Genomic DNA, 24697 nt, shown 5'->3' on the forward strand with positions numbered 1-24697 from the left:
CTCATCCCCCATTACTTATGTGTTCTACCACGGCCGTCTCTAGCATAGGTCGGAACATGGTAAATTTAGCAAAGCTGTCATTAGTCGTTCGCATTGTATCACGGCCGCCTCTATATGCTATTACTGGACTAGTAGTTGATCCAAGTTGATCGGACCAGCTGATCAGACTGATGTTCTGTCTGCATGCGGTGTTGCCACATCACATGCTCCGGCTAATGCTGAGATATTGGCCAACATGCGCGGCGATTTTAGCCTCAGTGAAGTAAAATTCTGGATAAAATAGGGTACCTTAATCACTCTGCAAAATATTTAAAAATTATGATTTGATTTTGAAAATAGCGAACTCTACACCTCTTTGTAGTTCCTTCTCCAATATTAGCTGCCATTGTATAATAAAATTTTAACAATAACTTATCATAAACTCGTAGGACACCCGTCTCGTCTCGCAAGAGATTATTTCGATACTTTCCCGCCAATATCACTGCCCCGTTATCTTTTCCTCATAATATAGATACGTTAATGTTTTGAGCGTGCATGCACGAGAAAAGTTAGTCGATATGTCGGCCTGTTCTACTCAGTTCTACCTTTCCATACCTTTCCAATGATTCGCATCTTTCTTGTGTTTTTATTTAGTTCCTGTCCCCTCACTCTTCTTAAGGGGAGGGAACCGAACCTGACCAGGGCAAGCTCCAAATGCCCCGACACAATAATGATCGTCACGCTATGAAAGAACGAACGGCCGCTAGAGGAAGCTAAATAGTAACATTTCTGTCCAGTAGGGGAGCTAGGAACGTTTTCCAAAGTTCAGTATCGAGCAACACACTGTATTGGTAAAACAGAGGAAGAGAGAATGTACGGACGTACGACAACGTGGATGGCGCTGTCGTAGCTTCGTTCGAATAGCCGTGCCGCGGCACACTCACACACCGCCTGATCAGCGTGTACGTGTGCCGACGGCGATCGCAAGGGTCAGGGATGCCTGGAAATATTTCCCAATAATGCAGTCACGGGACTTGTCAATGGTGAAAAGAGCTAGATGAAAGTTCTATCTAGGGTGGAAAGGTCCTCAGAAGTCGTACTTTTGCATCATCGAGAAATGGTTAGCAATATTCGGCAGCACGTCGTTTCTCAGGGAGGCTATGGGAACTGACATGGCGGCACACTCACACACCGCCTGGTCGGCGTGTACGTGTGCCTACGAGGGCTGGAAGGGTCTGGAATTCCGCAACCCATTTCTCTATAATACAGGGATGTGAATTTTCAGTAATGATTCGCACTAGATAAAAGGATCAACCTAACATGCTGAATCCCTCGAAAATCCGTAAAAATTATTGTTTGCGAAATGTAACAAATGGTTTGACAAACTATATTTAAATAAATGATTCTTTTCTAGTTTTTATCTCTAGATACAAGTGAACGCATTCTAAATATTTTCAGTAAAAATTTGCTTTCTATAACTCCGTGCCGTGACATTGACACTGGAGGGTGTCATAAATTAGCCCTCCCACGACACTGTCCCGCCGAAGACGAAAGAACTTTCCTGTAACCTCGGTGCAAAACACAGTCATTCTCTAAAGTCTGAAACATCACCGCTTCGCACGAATGTACGATTGCCTAGTAAATATGATCCAAATTATATCATGTTTGGTGTCAATTTTATCAGGAAAATGACGCGAATGTGTTGAGAGAAGTTTCATGAATATATTATGAAAAACAAAAGAATTGGGACATTGCATTAGTATTGTCTCACCGATATACCTGACCCCGCATAATGTTACACTCTTCGGCGGTCTAGCTTCTGGCCCCTTTGAAAGGTAGACACTTGGGGGCGTCATAAATTACCCGTTCTCCGATAGTGTCCTGCCGAAGACGAAAGAGCTGGCATGCAGCCTCGGTGCGAAACACAGTCATTCTCTGAAATCTGAAACATCGTCGCTTCGAACAAATGTACGAATGCGTAGTAAATATGATACAAATTATACCATGTTTGGTGTCATTTTTATCAGAAACATTCCACAAATGTGTTGAGAGAGGTTTCATGAAAAAATAATGGAAAACAAAAAAGATTATGACATTCCATCGGGATTGTCTTACCGATATACCTGACCTTGCACAATGTTACACCCTTCGGCGGTCTAGCTTCTGGGTCTTTCGACAGGTACACGCTTGAGGGTGTCAGAAACTAGCCCTCCCAATATAACCCCAGATAAAAGAGCTAAGGGGCACAGAATGCCTGTGGGATTAGGACAAATTTCACCGATACGTAATGTTACGATAAAAATTACAATCTCATTAAAGACAGTCCAAATGATGCTTCATGTTTTTAATCTATTTATTAATACATGCTTTTATTTTTTTATGCTTTTATGTTTTTAATCAGAACAATATTGTTAATACGAATGACTTCTAGAGCTTATCTAGAGCATTTGGACCGTCTTTAATGAGATTGTAATTTTAACTTTCAAATTTTAATACAAATTTTTTTATCTTTCATTCGTTATTCGAAATTTTTATTTCGATAACTATTTTGCCCAACTCTGCGTATTGATAATATCATTAAAATATACTTACGAAGTTACATACGCCTAGAAGGTATGACAAGAAGGTAAAGTATGACAATTTTTTGAGGAGTGCGGTAACTTCGTGAGGATATTTTAATGATATTATCGATACGTATGCAACTTCATTCGAAACAAATTCGTCGGAATTCCAGAAATATTTAATTTAATTTAATTTAATTTAATTTAATTTAATTTAATTTAATTTAATTTAATACAAAATTTAATGCAAATAAAGATTATGCACATGTTTGCTAAATATACCTACTGTAATTATAAAAAAAACCAAGTATATTAAAAGTTACGTTATAAGTTATGAATGAAGTACCGTTATTACCATTATGTATTTCATAAAAACGCAGAAACTCTCGGACCCCGCGTACCGTCAGGCCGGCCAGACAATGCATACAGAAATCCATATAAAATGCGGAACATTGCAAGCGTAGTCGGCCTGGCCGTTCGGTGTGCCGGTCGTTGGGTGTAACATGGGTCAGGTACATCGGTGAGACAATACTAATGCAATGTCATCATTTTTTTGTTTTTCCTTATTTTTTCCTGAAACCTCTCTCAACACATTCGTGGAATGTTTCTGATAAAAATGATACCAAACATGGTATAATTTGTATCATATTTACTACGCATTCGTACATTTGTTCGGAGCGACGATGTTTCAGATTTCAGAGAATGACTGTGTTTCGCACCGAGGCTGCATGCCAGCTCTTTCGTCTTTGGCTGGACACTATCGGAGAAGGGCCAATTTATGACGCGCCCAAGTGTCTACCCTTCGAAGGGGCTAGAAGCTAGACCGCCGAAGAGTGTAACATTATGCGGGGTCAGGTATATCGGTGAAACAATACTAATGCAATGTCCCAATTCTTTTGTTTTTCATAATATATTCATGAAACTTCTCTCAACACATTCGTGTAATTTTCCTGATAAAATTGACACCAAACATGATATAATTTGGATCATATTTACTAGGCAATCGTACATTCGTGCGAAGCGGCAATGTTTCAGACTTTAGAGAATGACTGTGTTTTGCACTGAGGTTACAGGAAAGTTCTTTCGTCTTCGGCGGGACAGTGTCGTGGGAGGGCTAATTTATGACACCCTCCAGTGTCAATGTTATGGAGCGGGCCATCGACGCAAGATACTAATTCGCAACAGGTTGCTTTCAAACCATTAGAGATATTGAAATCAAATTTTTACAGAAAATATTTCGAATATATTCATTTTTATCTGGAGATAAAAACTAGAAAAAATCAATTGATAAATATAGTTTGCCCAACTATTTGTTACATTTCGCGAACAATAATTTTTAGGGATTTTTGAGGGATTCAGCATGTCAGGTTGATCTTTTTATCTAGTGCCATTACTGAAAATTCACATCCTTGTATTATCCAACCTTCCAAGATGCTAATTGGCTAAAGCGCTTTTCACTATGAAAAAGTCCCGTCTCTGCATTATTGGGAAATGGTTAGTGGCATCCTAGACCCTTGCGATCGCCGTCGGCACACGTACACGCCGACCAGGCGGTGTGTGAGTGTGCCGCCATGTCAGTTCCCATAGCCTCCCTGAGAAACGACGTGCTGCCGAATATTGCTAACCATTTCTCGATGATGCAAAAGTACGACTTCTGAGGACCTTTCCACCCTAGATAGAACTTTCATCTAGCTCTTTTCACCATTGACAAGTCCCGTGACTGCATTATTGGGAAATATTTCCAGGCATCCCTGACCCTTGCGATCGCCGTCGGCACACGTACACGCCGACCAGGCGGTGTGTGAGTGTGCCGCCATGTCAGTTTCCATAGCCTCCCTGAGAAACGACGTGCTGCCGAATATTGCTAACCGTTTCTCGATGATGCAAAAGTACGACTTCTGAGGACCTTTCCACCCTAGATAGAACTTTCATCTAGCTCTTTTCACCATTGACAAGTCCCGTGACTGCATTATTGGGAAATATTTCCAGGCATCCCTGACCCTTGCGATCGCCGTCGGCACACGTACACGCTGATCAGGCGGTGTGTGAGTGTGCCGCCGCACGGCTATTCGAACGAAGCTACGACAGCGCCATCCACGTTGACGCGCCGCTCATGCTCCTACAGGCCTCTCTGGCGGACAACATGCTGCCGAATATAGCTAATCATTTCTCGATGACGCAAAAGTAGGACTTCTGAGGACCTTTTCACCCTAGATTGAACCTTTATCTAGCTCTTTTCACTATGGAAAAGTCCCGTCGCTGCATTATTGGGAAATATTTCCAGGCATCCCGGACCCTTGCGATCGCCGTCGGCACACGTACACGCCGACCAGGCGGTGTGTGAGTGTGCCGCCATGTCAGTTTCCATAGCCTCCCTGAGAAACGACGTGCTGCCGAATATTGCTAACCGTTTCTCGATGATGTAAAAGTACGACTTCTGAGGACCTTTCCACCCTAGATAGAACTTTCATCTAGCTCTTTTCACCATTGACAAGTCCCGTGACTGCATTATTGGGAAATATTTCCAGGCATCCCTGACCCTTGCGATCGCCGTCGGCACACGTACACGCTGATCAGGCGGTGTGTGAGTGTGCCGCCGCACGGCTATTCGAACGAAGCTACGACAGCGCCATCCACGTTGACGCGCCGCTCATGCTCCTACAGGCCTCTCTGGCGGACAACATGCTGCCGAATATAGCTAATCATTTCTCGATGACGCAAAAATAGGACTTCTGAGGACCTTTTCACCCTAGATTGAACCTTTATCTAGCTCTTTTCACTATGGAAAAGTCCCGTCGCTGCATTATTGGGAAATATTTCCAGGCATCCCGGACCCTTGCGATCGCCGTCGGCACACGTACACGCCGACCAGGCGGTGTGTGAGTGTGCCGCCATGTCAGTTTCCATAGCCTCCCTGAGAAACGACGTGCTGCCGAATATTGCTAACCGTTTCTCGATGATGCAAAAGTACGACTTCTGAGGACCTTTCCACCCTAGATAGAACTTTCATCTAGCTCTTTTCACCATTGACAAGTCCCGTGACTGCATTATTGGGAAATATTTCCAGGCATCCCTGACCCTTGCGATCGCCGTCGGCACACGTACACGCTGATCAGGCGGTGTGTGAGTGTGCCACGGCACGGCTATTCGAACGAAGCTACGACAGCGCCATCCATGTTGACGCGCCGCTCATGCTCCTACAGGCCTCTCTGGCGGACAACATGCTGCCGAATATAGCTAATCATTTCTCGATGACGCAAAAGTAGGACTTCTGAGGACCTTTCCACCCTAGATTGAACCTTTATCTAGCTCTTTTCACTATGGAAAAGTCCCGTCTCTGCATTATTGGGAAATATTTCCAGGCATCCCGGACCCTTGCGATCGCCGTCGCACACGTACACGCGCATGCTCTTATAGGCCTCTGTTTTACCGATACAGTGACTACTGACGATGAGACAGATCGGGAACATAGTACAGCGCTCGTAGCGAAAAATGTCGGAACTATATTTTGATGAAATACTCAATGATCTAATTTTTCTGGGTGCCCGCTTTCATTTGTTTGATACGTAAGCATACAACGTGATCGGCGTGGCATTGAGTTCCTATATGTTCCCGCTAGGGTGGAAAGGTCCAACGAACTCCATACGAGCTCTGAATCTCTCGATATTTACGATAATGTCACTCGATTAAGCAGTATGCTGCTGAATATTGCAAATTACGGCTAAAAAACGCAAAAGTACGACTTCTGAGGACCTTTTCACCCTAGATTGAACTTTTATCTAGCGATTTTGACTACAGAACAGTACTATTTTTGCATTGTTAACAAATGAGAGCGGGCCTCCCGTACCCTTGCAAAACTCGGGTACGTGTGCGGAACTAGGGAGGGGATGCACTCACACAATCTTGAGCCGTGCCCACCGCCTTAAGGCAGATTCACAATCTTAATGTCTTTGGTTATAATTTGAGTTTCTGAATTTATTATATGCCACTTGCACTTGAATATCTGAATCCCTTGTTTTTGAATCTTTTTACGATATCTATCTACATTTCCTATTTCTGCTATACTGTTTTACTGAATTGATTATTTAGTACAACGTGCAATATGTTGATTCGCCCTAATGGCACAGTTTTTGCCAGTTTTTGCCACACAAAACTTTGTGGTTTTTGCTGTGGAGTAAAGGACGCATTGCGTAATTAGAAAATAATTGAAACAGTAATAGTTGTTAAAAGTTATTGAATAATTCAATATTCATTTTGTGCATTAATTGGTTTAAGGATTACATATAATATTATTGTAAATATTTACATCGATTGGTAATAGTCATACATGTAACATTATTCATAATATGACATCCATACGAATACATATACATTGTATATATTTTGTATTAGAATCGCGATTTTTGTTTATTGTTGGATCGTTTTTATGTGATATCCGCAATAAAATATGTTAATATAGTAGTTGTTATGACTTGTGCAATATAATTTACATTCTGGTTAATTTCTTTGTTTAGCAAAATGAATTTTTTCGGGCCGTATATTCCCTGCCCATTTGACAAATCTCATCGGATTATAGTTGGTAGATTAGAAAAGCATCTCTTCAAGTGCCGCAAAAACTTTCCAAAGGATACTAAAGTTTCATGTCCCTTTGATGCTAGACATATGTTAGATCAAGAAGAGTACGAGGTATGTTTTATGGAAATGCTAATGCTTTCTTGTGGTGGATATTTTAATTTTTAAAATTAACATTTTATCGTTGTAGCATCACATATCAACGTGTCCCAGCAGTGGTAATGTAAAATGTTACCAGCAGTCATTAGAAGTAGAAAAAAAAGTTGGAATACCCATACAAGCGACATGCAACGTGCAAACTAATTCATTGTGTGATGAAGATTGGTCTGGGGTAAGTAATTAAATGGTTGTTGAAATGTTTCTTTATTTTTATACAAGTATACACATATAGAATTTTATTAAGGCGGTGGGCACAGCTCAAGATTGTGTGAGTGCATCCCCTCCCTAGTTCCGCACACGTACCTGAGTTTTGCAAGGGTACGGGAGGCCCGCTCTCATTTGTTAACAATGCAAAAATAGTACTGTTCTGTAGTCAAAATCGCCAGATAAAAGTTCAGTCTAGGGTGAAAAGGTCCTCAGAAGTCGTACTTTTGCGTTTTTTAGCCGTAATTTGCAATATTCAGCAGCATACTGCTTGTCGAGTGACATTATCGTAAATATCGAGAGATTCAGAGCTCGTATGGAGTTCGTTGGACCTTTCCACACTAGCGGGAACATATAGGAACTCAATGCCACGCCGATCACGTTGTATGCTTACGTATCAAACAAATGAAAGCGGGCACCCAGAAAAATTAGATCATTGAGTATTTCATCAAAATATAGTTCCGACATTTTTCGCTACGAGCGCTGTACTATGTTCCCGATCTGTGTACGTGTGCGACGGCGATCGCAAGGGTCCGGGATGCCTGGAAATATTTCCCAATAATGCAGAGACGGGACTTTTCCATAGTGAAAAGAGCTAGATAAAGGTTCAATCTAGGGTGAAAAGGTCCTCAGAAATCCTACTTTTGCGTCATCGAGAAATGATTAGCTATATTCGGCAGCATGTTGTCCGCCAGAGAGGCCTGTAGGAGATAGCCGTGCCGCGGCACACTCACCCACCGCCTGATCAGCGTGTACGTGTGCCGACGGCGATCGCAAGGGTCTAGGATGCCACTAACCATTTCCCAATAATGCAGAGACGGGACTTTTTCATAGTGAAAAGCGCTTTAGCCAATTAGCATCTTGGAAGGTTGGGTAATACAAGGATGTGAATTTTCAGTAATGGCACTAGATAAAAAGATCAACCTGACATGCTGAATCCCTCAAAAATCCCTAAAAATTATTGTTCGCGAAATGTAACAAATAGTTGGGCAAACTATATTTATCAATTGATTTTTTCTAGTTTTTATCTCCAGATAAAAATGAATATATTCTAAATATTTTCTGTAAAAATTTGATTTCAATATCTCTAATGGTTTGAAAGCAACCTGTTGCGAATTAGTATCTTGCGTCGATGGCCCGCTCCATAACATTGACACTGGAGGGTGTCATAAATTAGCCCTCCCACGACACTGTCTCGCCGAAGACGAAAGAACTTTCCTGTAACCTCAGTGCAAAACACAGTCATTCTCTAAAGTCTGAAACATCGTCGCTCCGAACAAATGTACAAATTATACCATGTTTGGTATCATTTTTATCAGAAACATTCCACGAATGTGTTGAGAGAGGTATCATGAAAAAATAAGGAAAAACAAAAAAAAATGATGACATTGCATTAGTATTGTCCACCGATATACCTGACCCATGTTACACCCAACGACCGGCACACCGAACGGCCAGACCGACTACGCTTGCAATGTTCCGCATTTTATATGGATTTCTGTATGCATTGTCTGGCCGGCCTGACGGTACGCGGGGTCCGAGAGTTTCTGCGTTTTTATGAAATACATAATGGTAATAACGGTACTTCATTCATAACTTATAACGTAACTTTTAATATACTTGGTTTTTTTTATAATTACAGTAGGTATATTTAGCAAACATGTGCATAATCTTTATTTGCATTAAATTTTGTATTAAATTAAATTAAATTAAATTAAATTAAATTAAATTAAATTAAATTAAATTAAATTAAATTAAATTAAATATTTCTGGAATTCCGACGAATTTGTTTCGAATGAAGTTGCATACGTATCGATAATATCATTAAAATATCCTCACGAAGTTACCGCACTGCTAAAAAAATTGTCATAATTTACCTTCTTGTCATACCTTCTAGGCGTATGTAACTTCGTAAGTATATTTTAATAATATTATCAATACGCAGAGTTGGGCAAAATAGTTATCGAAATAAAAATTTCGAATAACGAATGAAAGATAAAAAAATTTGTAAACAATTTGAAAGTTAAAATTACAATCTCATTAAAGACGGTCCAAATGCTCTAGATAAGCTCTAGAAGTCATTCGTATTAACAATATTGTTCTGATTAAAAACATAAAAGCATAAAAAAATAAAAGCATGTATTAATAAATAGATTAAAAACATGAAGCATCATTTGAACTGTCTTTAACGAGATTGTAATTTTTATCGTAACATTACGTATCGGTGAAACTTGTCCTAATCCCACAGGCATTCTGTGCCCCTTAGCTCTTTTATCTGGGGTTATATTGGGAGGGCTAGTTTCTGACACCCTCAAGCGTGTACCTGTCGAAAGACCCAGAAGCTAGACCGCCGAAGGGTGTAACATTGTGCAAGGTCAGGTATATCGGTAAGACAATCCCGATGGAATGTCATAATCTTTTTTGTTTTCCATTATTTTTTCATGAAACCTCTCTAAACACATTTGTGGAATGTTTCTGATAAAAATGACACCAAACATGATATAATTTGGATCATATTTACTACGCATTCGTACATTTGTTCGAAGCGACAATGTTTCAGATTTCAGAGAATGACTGTGTTTCGCACCGAGGCTGCATGCCAGCTCTTTCGTCTTCGGCAGGACACTACCGGAGAACGGGTAATTTATGACGCCCCCAAGTGTCTACCTTTCAAAGGGGCCAGAAGCTAGACCGCCGAAGAGTGTAACATTATGCGGGGTCAGGTATATCGGTGAGACAATACTAATGCAATGTCCCAATTCTTTTGTTTTTCATAATATATTCATGAAACTTCTCTCAACACATTCGTGTCATTTTCCTGATAAAATTGACACCAAACATGATATAATTTGGATCATATTTACTAGGCAATCGTACATTCGTGCGAAGCGGTGATGTTTCAGACTTTAGAGAATGACTGTGTTTTGCACCGAGGTTACAGGAAAGTTCTTTCGTCTTCGGCGGGACAGTGTCGTGGGAGGGCTAATTTATGACACCCTCCAGTGTCAATGTCACGGCACGGAGTTATAGAAAGCAAATTTTTACTGAAAATATTTAGAATGCGTTCACTTGTATCTAGAGATAAAAACTAGAAAAGAATCATTTATTTAAATATAGTTTGTCAAACTATTTGTTACATTTCGCAAACAATTTTTACGGATTTTCGAGGGATTCAGCATGTTAGGTTGATCCTTTTATCTAGTGCGAACCATTACTGAAAATTCACATCCCTGTATTATAGAGAAATGGGTTGCGGAATTCCAGACCCTTCCAGCCCTCGTAGGCACACGTACACGCCGACCAGGCGGTGTGTGAGTGTGCCGCCATGTCAGTTCCCATAGCCTCCCTGAGAAACGACGTGCTGCCGAATATTGCTAACCGTTTCTCAATGATGCAAAAGTACGACTTCTGAGGACCTTTCCACCCTAGATAGAACTTTCATCTAGCTCTTTTCACCATTGACAAGTCCCGTGACTGCATTATTGGGAAATATTTCCAGGCATCCCTGACCCTTGCGATCGCCGTCGGCACACGTACACGCTGATCAGGCGGTGGGTGAGTGTGCCGCGGCACAGCTATTCGAACGAAGCTACGACAGCGCCATCCACGTTGTCGTACGTCCGTACATTCTCTCTTCCTCTGTTTTACCAATACAGTGTGTTGCTCGATACTGAACTTTGGAAAACGTTCCTAGCTCCCCTACTGGACAGAAATGTTACTATTTAGCTTCCTCTAGCGGCCGTTCGTTCTTTCATAGCGTGACGATCATTATTGTGTCGGGGCATTCGGAGCTTGCCCTGGTCAGGTTCGGTTCCCTCCCCTTAATGTTGTAGTATACAGTCGGGCCGGAAAGTATGTTGACACCTGTTCAAGCGGAAAAACTTCTTTAATATTGGTCCAAATGACTTGAATCTTTTTTAGATGTTAGACCAACTAGTTTGCTAGAGAATGACTAAACAAATGTTTTTTTAGATTGCAATTGGTTGGAATGATAAAAAAATGAAAAAATTATGATTTTTCAACTTTTCTATCTGAGCCTATAACGATAATTTACAAAATGCGTTTTGTTGATTTCGGTAACTTACATGCATACTGAAACTTTCATCGAAATCGGTCAACGTTGCAATGAGCTACAAACGTTTCAAGATGAGAGTTTAAGGGTGAAAGTTGCAGATTTTTGACCTTGCCAGGGAATTTTGCTCTTATGTGATCATCTTGAAACATTCTTGAAACCTTACAAAACGCATTTTTTAAATTATTGTCATAAGATCAGATGAAAAAGTTGAAAAAACATAATTTTTTAATTTATTTATCATTCCAACCAATTGCAATCTAAAAAACATTTGTTTAGTCATTTTCTAGCAAACTAGTCGGTGTAACATCTAAAATAGATTCAAGTCATTTGGACCAATTTTAAAGAAGCTATTCCGCTTGAAAAAGTGTCAACATACTTTCTGGTGCGAGTGTATATTATGTTTAGGGGAAGACAGCTTGGATGACCTTGATCTTGACATATGTTGTTAATCAGCCTCTTGAGTGACCTTCTAAAAGTTTTAGACATTGCTCGTTTTTTTAAGAAAAAGTTATTAACAATACACATATCGATGCTATTACATTGCAATTTGTCTGTACATACATACATGTATGTGAACTTGGTTTTGACACATGGTATCAAGGACACACTGAAATTTAATGGTCTTAACCGATTTGGAATTGGTTGGGGTTAGGGACGGAAGAGGGCAGAAAGAGTTGGTCAAACTATCCCTGCAGTACTCACATTTTCAGAGATTTTTGTATATATGATCTTGACATATGTTGTCTCTTGTGTAACTTGTTATAACTTATAGTAGTATATAACTCAATTAGAAGTATGTACTCTGTGTGTCTCACAAGAATTCCCCTGGAACTCGGTTGTAATCCATCCAATTGGGTCACTTCACACGAACTTTCGGTTTTAACCTAATTATTGGCTAAAGTGTGTGACGTCAAAGCCTAACCATTGGATACGAGTAAAGACTACTCTTGCCTCTGTGCTGCCTCGAGTGACTTCTTATGAGGCAGCTACAGCATGTATATTGGTGCTATATGGCAAAATTGGAACTAGCATCAAAGGGGACTCGAGTTTTGATAATAAATTTATTTTGTTCATAACTTTTTAATAAAAGACGAGTGACGGTTAAAACCTCTTAGGGGTTTACTCAGAAGAGTGAATAAGGGTTGACAACTTATGTCAAAGTCAAGGTCATCCGAGCCAATGTTACCAATGTTATTAAGTACTACAAAGCCTAATAAAAGGATACATAGAATTATTTATCTTTTGTAGGGTAACGTAACGTACAATCCAATAGCTGCCTCCGAAGGTAAGAATGTGTTGCGGACTGTAGTAGGCTTATCAAAGGCTAAAAAGATACAATTTAAGCACTATGAGAGGGAAAGAATAGCTATGCTTGAAAAGAAAAACAATAATACTATTGACGATAAGAGCTTCACACAAAAACAACCAGTATGTATGCTTAAATATTTTACTTGTTCTCTTGCTGTTAATTCATCCATTATTTTTTTCGATTTATTTACTAATGCAATTTGTGTTATAATTTAACAGAAATTAGAAGAAGCATTGCGAGTACCTAAAAAAGCTGCTATAGCAATGTCTTTGGATCAGACATCAGATGATAAAGATGGTGAAGACCAAGTGGGTGATCTGCTTTCCAAATTGAAGAAAGTTGACTTAAACAAGGATAGTACTTTATTTGAGAAAAATGTATCCATGACAAATAACAGTTGTTCGCAGGAAAGTTCAAAAGAAAATGGCGCCAATAATATTTCCAGCGAGAATAGTTTCTCGCTTAGCAGTCAGGAAAGCATCAGTAAGAAAAAGATAAATATGACCAGAAATGATGTTAAAAGTTGTGAGAAACCTAAAGAAACAGACAATAAAAACAATAGTATTCATCAACATTTGAACAAAGAGAGAAATAAACATAGAAACTCAAGAATAGCTGCTAACTTTGGGGATGCAAAGAAAATTAGCACTGGAAGAGGATTTACCATTGCTTATCAGAAAATCATCAAATCTGAAATGTCTCAAGCACAAGGAGAAAATACAAATTTGGATTACTATAGCTTGTATGGCTATGAAGATGACAAAGGTGACAATCATGACAGTGCTTCACAATCAAAATAGATTTATTATCACTCGCTTTCAAAGTATATTACAGTATATCTTCTATATTCTACATAATGTAACCGTATGTATTCTGGTGAAATGACAAGAAGGTCCCTGACAGCAATGGGGCAGGAGTACGGCTAGAAGCCGTCCGATTAGGTCATTCCACACGCATTTTCGGTTCTAGCCTAAATATTGGCTAAAGTGACTGGGACCTTCTTGTCATCTCACCACAATAGGTGTCATCATATCATATTAGGCGGGAATGAACTATTTACCCTTTAATGTGTTGTAGACATAAAAAAAGATATACATAACTCGAATTGACAGTTTGTTTGCACTTTAATGATTACACATGTTAACGATTACAATACTTTTAAAAGTAATAGTCCATTTTTACTTAAACATGATTATTTTATAATACTTATACATGTAGTTTTAAGTTTAAAAGATGAACAATTTTTAATTTACGAGTTGCGAATTCTAAAACCACTATTTTTGAAAATCAAGTTAAAGTAAGTTTTTCGTAGAATATACGTGATATATATGACTTATATTTTTGTATTATCGAATTTTCAATTTATAAAAAAAAAAAATTTCGCTCGTTGTATCCACTTATAGATGTATCCATTTAAATAAAGCAACAGCTATAATAAATTCCTTCATTTATGTGACTGTTTCTAAAGTTAGAGTAAATAATTCAACTTTACGTCTTCCTTATCCTTTCTCGTTTGGATAAGATTGAATTCATAATTCATTAAAAAGTGGTTGGCGTATATTTTAACCTAAAGGACAATCCATTAATTTCATAATAACTATAGGGCATTGAAAAATCAAAGCCGCCGTCATCCCGGCACAAAATAGACTTTAATAAGAGATCTGTCATGTGACCAAATGAACCACCATTTTTATTTTAATTCTAATTTGAATAGTAAATAAATTTATATTTTTCGTGTTCGATTACTTTAATTAATTAATGCATGCAATTGATAATACAGGCAAAGAGTAGACAGAATTATAGACTATGTTTAATGAAGTTTGCGTAACAAACATAAGTCGAGGAAATTTATGATGCATAAAGTCGATCTTCTTTCTAGTTATCGATAAGAGTAGAATATCGATATGCCAGCAATCGATGCTTTTCTAGTTCCATAAGGAGACACTGACGGCAGTAGATGTTTAATTCGTTCCTTTCGAAGTTAACATATCAAATATGGCGACCTAAATACAAAACATGACTCGATAAAAATGAAGACAAATAAGCAAGTTGTTGGTGACTCGACAACGTCTATGATTTCTCATTGTATCGCCTGTTCTTCCGTGGGACACGTCTATTTAACCTGTAACGTTCGCTCGTAACAATAATACATTCTGAATAATCATGTGTGAAAACCAAGAAGATACGGTCGACAGTAGTTTGAAGAAGAAAGAAATCATGGACGCAAATAATAAACCTGTTAAAATTCATTATCAAAGGGAACTTATATATAATAAATTGTTGCCCTATGTGGACGAGTTGGAATCAGATTCACAAGCACTTTTCGCCGAGATCAAAGGAAATTTGGGTCGAGCTATTATGCTCCGTGAATTGCAACCTGGTTGTGTTGTTTGGGTCATCAGGTTGTTCGAGTAAGTAGATATTTCATATGTAATAGAAAATTTGTTACCTTTACGTGTAACACAAAGTGTATGCAAAACAGGATTGTTTAGATCAATTCGATTAAGTATAGGCACTTACTGTGTTTCGATGACAAATCAAAAATAAAGTCTCATAAGAACTTAACTATATTAGGATGCGAAGTATGTCTGTATTGGTTACAGGTACATAAATATATATGGCTTAAAGTTCAGTAAAGAAGACCATATTCTTCTAATAAAATTATTGTATGAACTAGTTACAATTCCGGATCAACAATCATATATAGTGAATGGTTGTTGCTTGGTATTAATAGAATTATTAAAGTGAGTTTCTAAATACTAATAGTAGGACAGTTTTCTTTCAAAATAAGACAACAATGTTTTTTTCACAGCAAGAAAATCTTTATCTCCTCTCGTTCTTTTGAAGTTGTCCCATCAATACCACTTAGTGTTAGAACGAAAGGATATCTCATATTTTATCCTTTTCCTACAAAAGGTATCTCTGCTCGGCCAACCACTTTGTAGTTTGTCGCTATATTAAAATCTTTGGCACATTCGCTCTATTCACTCCCGGCTCATTCATGAACAAATCAAAGGTGCATAGGTATCTTCATTAGGCATTGACTTATAGTGGAAGAAAACTGTATTAATGAGGATTTTATATCTCCTTTTTTTCATTATCTAACGTGAATTATATTTATTTGAATACTATTAGGAAAAAAACATTAATATCTCCAGAAGAGTTACAACTACCATGGGAACCTCTTTACAAATTAACTCGTGATGTTCTATTGAGTGCACAGACTTCATTGGGAATGTATCGTTACTCTGCTGGCTTAGCAAATACATTAAATATACTTATACATGCTGTAAAAATTTATTTTCCTGTAAGTGATTATTTTTTTGAAATAAGTTTGCGAAAGGATTGAGATTAATTCATTACGATAGTTGAGCACGACGCAGGAGTTATTAGATGAATTGAGACCAACACTTTACCCTCTTAATCGTGCACCGATGTCTACGAATATGGAACTATTAGAATGGTTCTTACCTGTGCAAATATCTCCTGAATATCATTCGATTGGACATGAATTGTGGTTCAATGAATTCATGTCTTTGTGGGAAGTGTGTAATAATGCACCGAAATGGGAAAATGATATGATGTGCTTAATGGCAAGATTGGCTTCTGCTAACATTGGATATATAAACTGGGAACCACATATTCCATTAATGTTCACTAGATTTGTGAAATGTCTGGGATTACCAGTAACATATAACAAACAACGAACATGCAACTATCACAAAATAGATACATGCTCTATGGCTATATGGATAGTATCAGTATTGGTAAGATTGTATTATTAAAAAAAAACATTCAAAGTATTCAATCACCAAATGTATGTATAAAACGTGATTGTAAGTCTTATTCAATAATTTCAGGGACATGGTTCAAGCGCACAAATGTATTTTGAAAAATTCTTGAAAACTATAGATACATACATACATCCAGCTAACACTGGTAAATGGCTGGCGAGGTTAAAGGATCTTCTTATGAAACTTTCAAATCACTTTATTAAACGTTTGCGCAGGTAACTATCGTCACATTCTTTACCGTGTATTTCTATAATTGTTTCTTTTAAAATGCAAGATTCTCCTATTCATACAGAGAACGCTATCCTTCGCCAACATGGGAAACACCTATACCAGACGAGTACAAGTTGACTGATAGCGATATCGATGCGTTCGTCAAAAGCATGACGCCGGTAGCTATGACGGCTATGTTCTGCAAATCAGGTTTTAGCAATGTCTCCAAAATATTGTATCACCTCGCTATTGTGAGACCCAGCTTAGTCATTCCAGATGTGTTAGAGAAAGTGTCTCCTGTATTAGGCTCTCTTACAACAGAGTCGTACAAATTGTACACTTCGTTAAGCTACATGCAAGCTATAGCTGGACCAATGATTGAAGGATCTAGGAATGTTAACAAAGGTATTAATCAAAGAAATAATCGCTTAAAATCGCTAAGAGATATATTAACAGAGGTGTGCGAGAACCTGGTGGTCAGGACGAATAAAATTCTCGATCCGTCCCGACCCGACATTTTCGAGTTCTTACCCACCTTTACCTATTTGTAATTTCGATTGCATTTTTATTTCAGGATACACGTATCCTGAAGGACCAACACACGTTCTACCATTATTATTTTTGCTTTTGCCTGGCATCGATCCAAGTGACACAGAAAAATGCTTTGTAATTTTTCGACTAATATCATCTTATGTTGCTTATATACCTATTATGGATGCTCCTAAACCATCCACAACTATGGATGAAGAGGAGACAATCATTTATGAGACAACCTCCAAATTCGAAGATTTTGTTTTACAATTTCTGGACAGAGTGTTCTACTTCATTGATTCTACCTCTTTGGAATCAGTTCGATTGGAGAGTAGTGCCGGTAATGGCAAAAGCAAGTCGGAGGAAGTTGTTGAACCTGTGCTCCAGGATGTTTGTTCAATTTTATTAACCCAGTCTAACGATAAAATTTTCGAGTGCGCTCTGCATAAACTACGTACATTCGTGACCGAACGGATTCTTGAGACCAAAGTCGCTGGGCAATTGGCCGCGTTAGTATGTAAAATATTCGCCCGTGTCAACGGGCAAGCAACTGTACGTTCGTTGCTACCTCTACTTTCGGAAACTATTCTAAAGATCTCGGACGAAAGTAATGACATCGTTAAAGAAGAGAATTTGGATAATCGCCTTTTGTACGTCATGCTGCTGTTATCTGCTATCGTGGAAACACGCGGGAAATACTTGCTGCCGTATATAGATCAATTGACTACCGTTCTTGATCGAGTGCTAGTTTTGAAGTCAAGAGAAGGAAATAACTTAGCTATTACGTTGTTAGGATCTATTTTGTATTCGTTGTCTCAAGTTTTACCATATCAATTCAAGTCCACTGAACCTATGCGTTGGGGTCAGTTACTGAGTATCAATTCTTTGAAAGTAGAATGGTACATTCCCGGAAAAGAAGAAATGACTGTACTAAAAAAATTATTCTTTAAGTATTTATTGCCAGAAATAAGTAAAATACAGAAATATTGTGAAGACTGGAAAACATTATCAAGGTTCGTCACTGTCGAAAGTTATTTCATTGTTCTTAACAGACTATGTAAAATGCTTCATGGATGAATAATGATTTTAGGGATGAACTGCTGACTAGTTTGAACATTGTGTGCAGTATTGTTCAAGGTTGTGAATCCGTATTACCGGTGTGGGAGGAGGAACCATTAGATTTAATGAAATCCTCTTTAAAGTCAGTGCCTTTTAAGCCAACGCTTGGCGTGCGTGAAGTAATAGAAATGCCAGATGGCAGCAACGTAAGACGCTATATCGCAAAACTCATGAGTGATTTACAGAAAGTAATACTGAAGCATGCAGAAGATGATACGAAAAGTTTACAGGTTTTGATAGAGGTATGTACTTACATGTGACATCTTTCAGATCTGTTAGCAACTCGAATGAATGAAAGTTCTTAATTTTAGATTTGGAATAAACTTTTATTAGGGGAGGTTCATGACTTCGACGCCTGTGAAATCATACGCAGGCATTTTAAAGTCACGAAAAAATTCTTTAAAAATGCATTAGTAGGAAACAAAGGATTGTTAAAGCCGCTTGTATTGCAATGCGCCGTTATCCAACACGAGACGCGTGTACGTTTGCAATATTTCAACTTTACACAAACTCATAAAGAGATTATGCTTCAACTTTTTACATTATCCACCAGCAGATACGCTGATGTGCGATTGGAAGCACAGAGTCATCTATTTCTTGCTCTACGACATTTCCATTATTCTTACATGTTCATCGTACCGGAAATAATTGAAATATTACAGAAGGATGTAGAGGAGTATCATGACGCGCATAAGGTAATATTGAGAATAATTTGAATTTGTTTGAATTTGTTTAGTACAGTACTCTCGTCCAATCGTTCGTCTTCTTCGTGTCCAAACGATTCCCCCACTACTGAGCAATGCATTTTCGCGTTTGTATTCCCCTATATAATATTCCCCTACAGCACCATACCGAACCATTGGAAGAGAGTGTACTGTAGTTCACGTAAAATCAATGCATTTCAATATTTTTATAATTTTTGTTTACCTTTTTCGAACAGGGTGCTCTGTATATTTTGGTGAGCCCTTCGCAAGAGTCTATGATAATGAAGTGCAATTGGCAAGTCCTGAGATCTCTATGGCCGGCTTTAGTGTTGTCTAAAGTATCTGAAAAACTCTCTGTGGTTCGACTGAAAGAAACTTTAGTTCAAACTGTGAATAAATGTTTTCCGACGATTGCTATTTCACTCGAGATACCGGAAACCTGTTTAACAATCGCATCCAAATTATGGACAAATGAACCGCGACCGAGTCTTCCTCTACCAACTGAGAACGAAATAGAACAAGGTTTGGAAGCGTTTAAAGAGATCGGAAAAAATAATTTAGCCTGTTACATTGGCTTGGTGGACGAACTGTTAAACGCTCTTCTCGAAAAGAATTTGCACTGGAGGCATCGATTGATGGCGTCGTATTTCATCCGGAATTTAGTCCACCCTCAACAAATTTATTCGCCAAAAGTTGTTCGTTATTTTATGGGAGCGTTGGTACACGATTCTTTGCATGAAAGACAAATCGCTACTAGAGTTGCCGTGTATATTTTTAAACAATTGAAACGGAAGCATCCAAAAGTAAAGTATTCATTGAATTTTGAAATAGAGTAAGAATATCTGGTGAATTGTTTGACGAATTATATGCACGCTAAATAATGATTTTTTTTAATCCAAAGGTACTTATTGATCCTCCTGCTTCGCCAGAGATAAGCGAATCGCAAGATCAGCCTAAGAAACTGGTTCCAGGACTAAGACCAGACAACGCTTGGCTACAATATAATTACGAAACTCGTCCGCTGACCCCAGAACAATGGGATGAACCCAGATTTGTTCACAATGCGTATACTGGGTATTATACGTGGCCAAAAAAGATAGAAATATACGCACCGTCGTCCGAACAACCGTGTTTAGATCCGAATGTACGAAAGTTAACCGAGCACGAGAAAGAAGTAGATCACTTTTTCAATGACCCACAAAATATAGAGAAACTAATCAGGTTCTTCAGTCTCGAGGAGAAACGGGACAAATTTAACGGTCTTAAATTTTTGGTTTTCAAAGGTGTCTTTCGGAACCATGGAATAGTGCACCTGAAACACTTTTTGCCACATTTGTATAAGCTGGTTGAAGACAAACAGAAAAGTAGTAAAAGATGCGCGTCTGAGATAATCGCTGGAATTATTCGAGGCTCCAAGCATTGGCCGTTCGACATGGTTTGCGAAATGTGGGACAGTCTGTTACCAATTATAAGACTCGCGATATCTAATTTAACGGTCGAGTCTCACATGGATTGGGGACTGTGCTTTGCAAACGCACAGCGACACAGAGATCCAAATAGACACCATTGGTTACTGGAATGTTTAATGGAAGAACCACGTCTCGGTGATTCAGAGACGTCCGTTGTCGAATGCGGACGTTTGCTTATTTTGCAAGTGGCGCTCGAAGAACAATCGTGGCGAGTTTCAGAGTTATTGAAACGTCTGCTAGAGCGTACAGAAGACAGGCTATTGGCAAGTCCATTCGAGAATGTGAGAGGAAGATTGGGTTCCGTTTTGGTAACCGTGTTCAGCATGAACTTCAGGTTTCCTAATTCCTCAAGCAATCCGTGGACACCGAAAATAGAGGATTTAATAAATAAAATACTACCGAGATTGCAAACTCTTGTCACTGAAAGTGCCTTAGTATACAGTAAGGAAGAACAGTCTTTATCCGCTCCAGTAGCAAACGACTCCTCCGCAGACTCGGAGAAAAACGCAGAGGACCGTGAGATCGCGATTCGATTATTCAAGATAGTTTGCAAATGGATCTTAATCACCGTTCTCCGTTCTCCGGGTGGTGTACAGCCGGAATTCTATAAAATATATCCTATTATATGTCAACTGGAAAATTCCGACACAGATGAGGCTAAATTGTGTACGAATACTTTAGCATTTCTTGCTCAGGCGCTCACACTACCGCGCGATATTCCAACGGTCTTGGACGAAGTAGTGAAGATGTCGAAACACACGTCGTGGTGGACAAGGTCCACTTGTTTAGAATTCCTCCAAGTCTTGGTATTTCATAATATGGGCATATTCTTAAGCAACACCGAGTGGATCGATTGCGTTAAGGATACAGTTATGTCTTTGTTGGAAGACGAACGCGTTGAAGTGAGAAAAAGCGCTGGTCAGTGTCTCAGTGGATTGTTGCATTGTACATTTATACCAGAACAAGAAAAATTATTGGTAAGTATCCTCGAAATAATTTTATATTAAAAAGTTTTCTAACATAGAGATTCCATGCGATGATGAACTTAATCGAAAACTTTCAGGAGGAGTTTAAGAAAAAAGCGAAAACCAAATTGTATAAGAAAGATCAATTAAATCAACACAAGGAGGTAGCAAAGAAGAAATTAAAAGTTGATGTTATAAGAATTCGTCATGCGGCTGTGCTAGGGCTATGTGCATTCATTCAAGCTCATCCTTACGATATTCCTGACTATGTTCCGTCAATTTTTGAATTTCTCAGTCCTTTCATGAATGACCCACAACCTATACCGGTGAGTATACAATCAATTTGTGATACTTTCGAATCATCGAGTAATGTGTTTTCATTTGTTTACAGACAACGATTAGGAAAACACTGGATGATTTTAAGAGGACGCATTATGATGGGTGGAGAGGTATAAATGGGTATGCACAACATTTCACGCAAGAACAGTTAACTATATTGCAAGATTTGACGATACCTCCACCCCATTATTCTTAATAGAACTATTTCAATTTGTATCATACATATGTTTCCTATGGTTATTAAGCATTTTTTGCGTGCAATTCTCGCGCGCCGATCGTAAAACATATGTATTTTGACTATCACAAGAACGATTATGGTAAAACAAAAAAGGAAACTTTGTTTGTAGTAATAACAATGTAATAATTAAACACAGAATATTTAGAACATAATCTAATTAATCGGTGTTGTGCTGTGAAAACATAATACATTTATTGTAATTTCTTTATTTACGTGGAGAGGAAATACAAAATGAAATTACGAGTTTTTAATTAAAGCTATGAAAGACCAAGTACACATACTGTACCAGTATTCAGAGGAATTTAAGGAATGGTAATGTTTATACTAACTATTAATTTTTAATTCATCGAAAGTTGTTACTTATGCTTGCATACTGTTAATTGCAAACTATTACAGTTTTATTGAAGAGGCAGTCACACGAACTCTCTTTTTTATATCAAACTAAATACTCTGTACAAAAACAAATAAAGAAAATTAATATAATGTAATAGATAATGTTAGCTCTTAATGCACTGTATACAAAGCTAAGACAATTTAACAGTTTATACTTTTAATTAGATTTAATTTAATCGTTAAATTTGGAGGTCTAAGATTTGTTCTCCCTCCATCCATAATTTGCATTCCCATTCCAAAGGGTTACTATCAGAATGTTGCACTTCTAATTTGTGTAAAAGGGTGGTTTTGTATATGTATATATTTAAAATCGTGGGAAAATTCCAAAAAATTGTTTAATTTGTTCCTTTTTACTAACGAATGAAAATTAACAAAACTAATTTCGAAACATATAGGCACCGAAAATTTTAATCTTACAACTATATAGTAAAGGAATTACATCTATATACATCATGAACGTATTAGTGCAAACTTATTTATCTCTAACAGATAAGACCACTATGTTCATAAACTATTTCAGATATCTGAATTATTTTTTTCCTTTCATATTATACGTATAACAAATATGCTGAATTAGTATCACTTCCGATGTAGCATAACTACAATAAATTGTTTTTTCATTGCAGGAGAATTTAATAAATTCAACTTCTTTAGAATAGGTTATGCTATCTGCGTTAGAAATAACCTAAACAGTTAATCTAGTAACTTCATTCATCAATTATTATTCAATTGCGCAGTGTTGGGACAACGAATTTGTAGAAGCGAATAGGAAACGGTCTCGCTTGTAAATCCCCTTAAATTGTAATTTTGAATTCTACGTAGAGATGACATAGCACGTTTGATAAGCCTATTATTTCAACTTTGATAGCGTCGCAGTATTTATCAGATATCAGCTGTGTCATCATGAACCGAATAGTAATATTTGGAGGGACTGGAAATACAGGATTATGCGCTTTAAACGATGCTGTAAAAAAGGGTGATGTATTTTTCGATTTTGTATTAATCTCCATAAAAAAGCCGGTTTCTCCGAAACAATAGAAAAATTATAAAATGTATACTATATTTATAGAACCATTCTAGTTTTTATTTAATAATATATTTTACAATTTAGGCTTAAAGGTAAGAGCATTCGTAAGAGATGAAAACAAAATTCCAACAAACTTGAAAGACAAAATAGAAACAGTTGTTGGGGATGTTACTAATGCTGAACAAGTATCGAGTGCTATCGCTGACAGAGATGGGGTGGTTGTTGTTCTTGGTACAAGAAATGACTTGAGTAAGTATTGTATTTTCGACATTAATCGATTAAAATTTTTAATTTGTTCGATTGAAAAGAATTAATCGTTCCAAATCGTGGTCAATTTAATGGATTTATGAAATTACTAATTATAAATATCAATCATAATCGTCAGTTGGTAATTAAAATATTGAATTTATTAAGTTCGATACTATTTTATGATCAATTGTTTTAGGTCCAACCACTGTGTTATCTCAGGGTATGAAAAATATACTAGATGCTATGAAAACACATAATGTAAAAGCAGTATCTGTTTGTCTGTCTGGTAATTAATTTCCTCTAGAACAATTTTAGTTTAAGTATGAATTAATATTTTTTACAAGCATCTCAATAATGTTTTATTATTTGCAGCATTCTTATTTTATAAACCTGAAGCAGTGCCTGCTATATTCAAAGATTTAAATGCAGATCATCAACGCATGTTTGACTTACTTAAAGCAAGCGAATTAAAGTGGATTGCTGTATTACCTCCACATATTGCTGGTATGCATTGCATTAAATATACAATATATTGAAGCTAATCGCATATTATTACATGATTCACTTTCAGATGCACCAAGTTCAAAGTATGTAGTCAAGTACGACGAATCTCCAGGTCGTGCTATTTCTAAACATGATTTAGGTGCATTTCTTGTTGAAAGCCTTCAGCAGCCAGAACATTATCAGAAAGTTTGTGGCATTGCAACTGTTTCATAATATAACTTGAAACACAATTGTACACAAATAAAAAGTGTTCTATTTTTATCTTTGGATGATCTATTAAATTAGGTATAGGAAAT

At 37.7% G+C, this 24697-nt stretch overlaps 4 protein-coding genes across 5 annotated transcripts in view; all 4 read left to right on the plus strand.

The window, feature by feature from the left end:
• The window catches only part of LOC143362981 (transmembrane ascorbate-dependent reductase CYB561), a 114847-nt gene that overhangs the window by 13965 nt on the left and 76185 nt on the right, over positions 1-24697 (plus strand). The gene's annotated exons all lie outside the window — the stretch shown is intronic.
• On the plus strand, positions 6683-14279 carry LOC143362848 (uncharacterized). Of its 2 annotated transcripts, none has more exons than XM_076803328.1 (5): positions 6683-6854; positions 7055-7226; positions 7303-7443; positions 12799-12978; positions 13078-14279. In XM_076803328.1, exons 2-5 carry the CDS (start codon positions 7059-7061, stop codon positions 13657-13659), a joined length of 1071 nt encoding a protein of 356 aa, XP_076659443.1. In that variant the 5' UTR covers positions 6683-6854; positions 7055-7058; the 3' UTR covers positions 13660-14279. The 2 variants fall into 2 exon arrangements, with proteins under 2 accessions (XP_076659443.1, XP_076659444.1); XM_076803329.1 differs by having other exon boundaries at positions 6687-6834.
• On the plus strand, positions 14797-22805 carry LOC143362943 (proteasome activator complex subunit 4A). The gene is made up of 13 exons (XM_076803468.1): positions 14797-15270; positions 15463-15603; positions 15995-16166; positions 16228-16626; positions 16720-16868; positions 16946-17268; positions 17438-18407; positions 18485-18755; positions 18825-19208; positions 19454-20020; positions 20119-21663; positions 21750-21977; positions 22043-22805. The coding sequence occupies exons 1-13, from the start codon at positions 15023-15025 to the stop codon at positions 22184-22186; spliced, it is 5541 nt and encodes a 1846-aa protein (XP_076659583.1). The 5' UTR covers positions 14797-15022; the 3' UTR covers positions 22187-22805.
• On the plus strand, positions 23092-24662 carry LOC143362944 (flavin reductase (NADPH)). Its single transcript, XM_076803469.1, has 5 exons — positions 23092-23597; positions 23733-23897; positions 24094-24183; positions 24270-24401; positions 24469-24662. Exons 1-5 carry the CDS (start codon positions 23525-23527, stop codon positions 24612-24614), a joined length of 606 nt encoding a protein of 201 aa, XP_076659584.1. The 5' UTR covers positions 23092-23524; the 3' UTR covers positions 24615-24662.

This window comes from Halictus rubicundus, chromosome 18, assembly GCF_050948215.1.
Source record: "Halictus rubicundus isolate RS-2024b chromosome 18, iyHalRubi1_principal, whole genome shotgun sequence".
Lineage (NCBI taxonomy): Eukaryota > Metazoa > Arthropoda > Insecta > Hymenoptera > Halictidae > Halictus > Halictus rubicundus.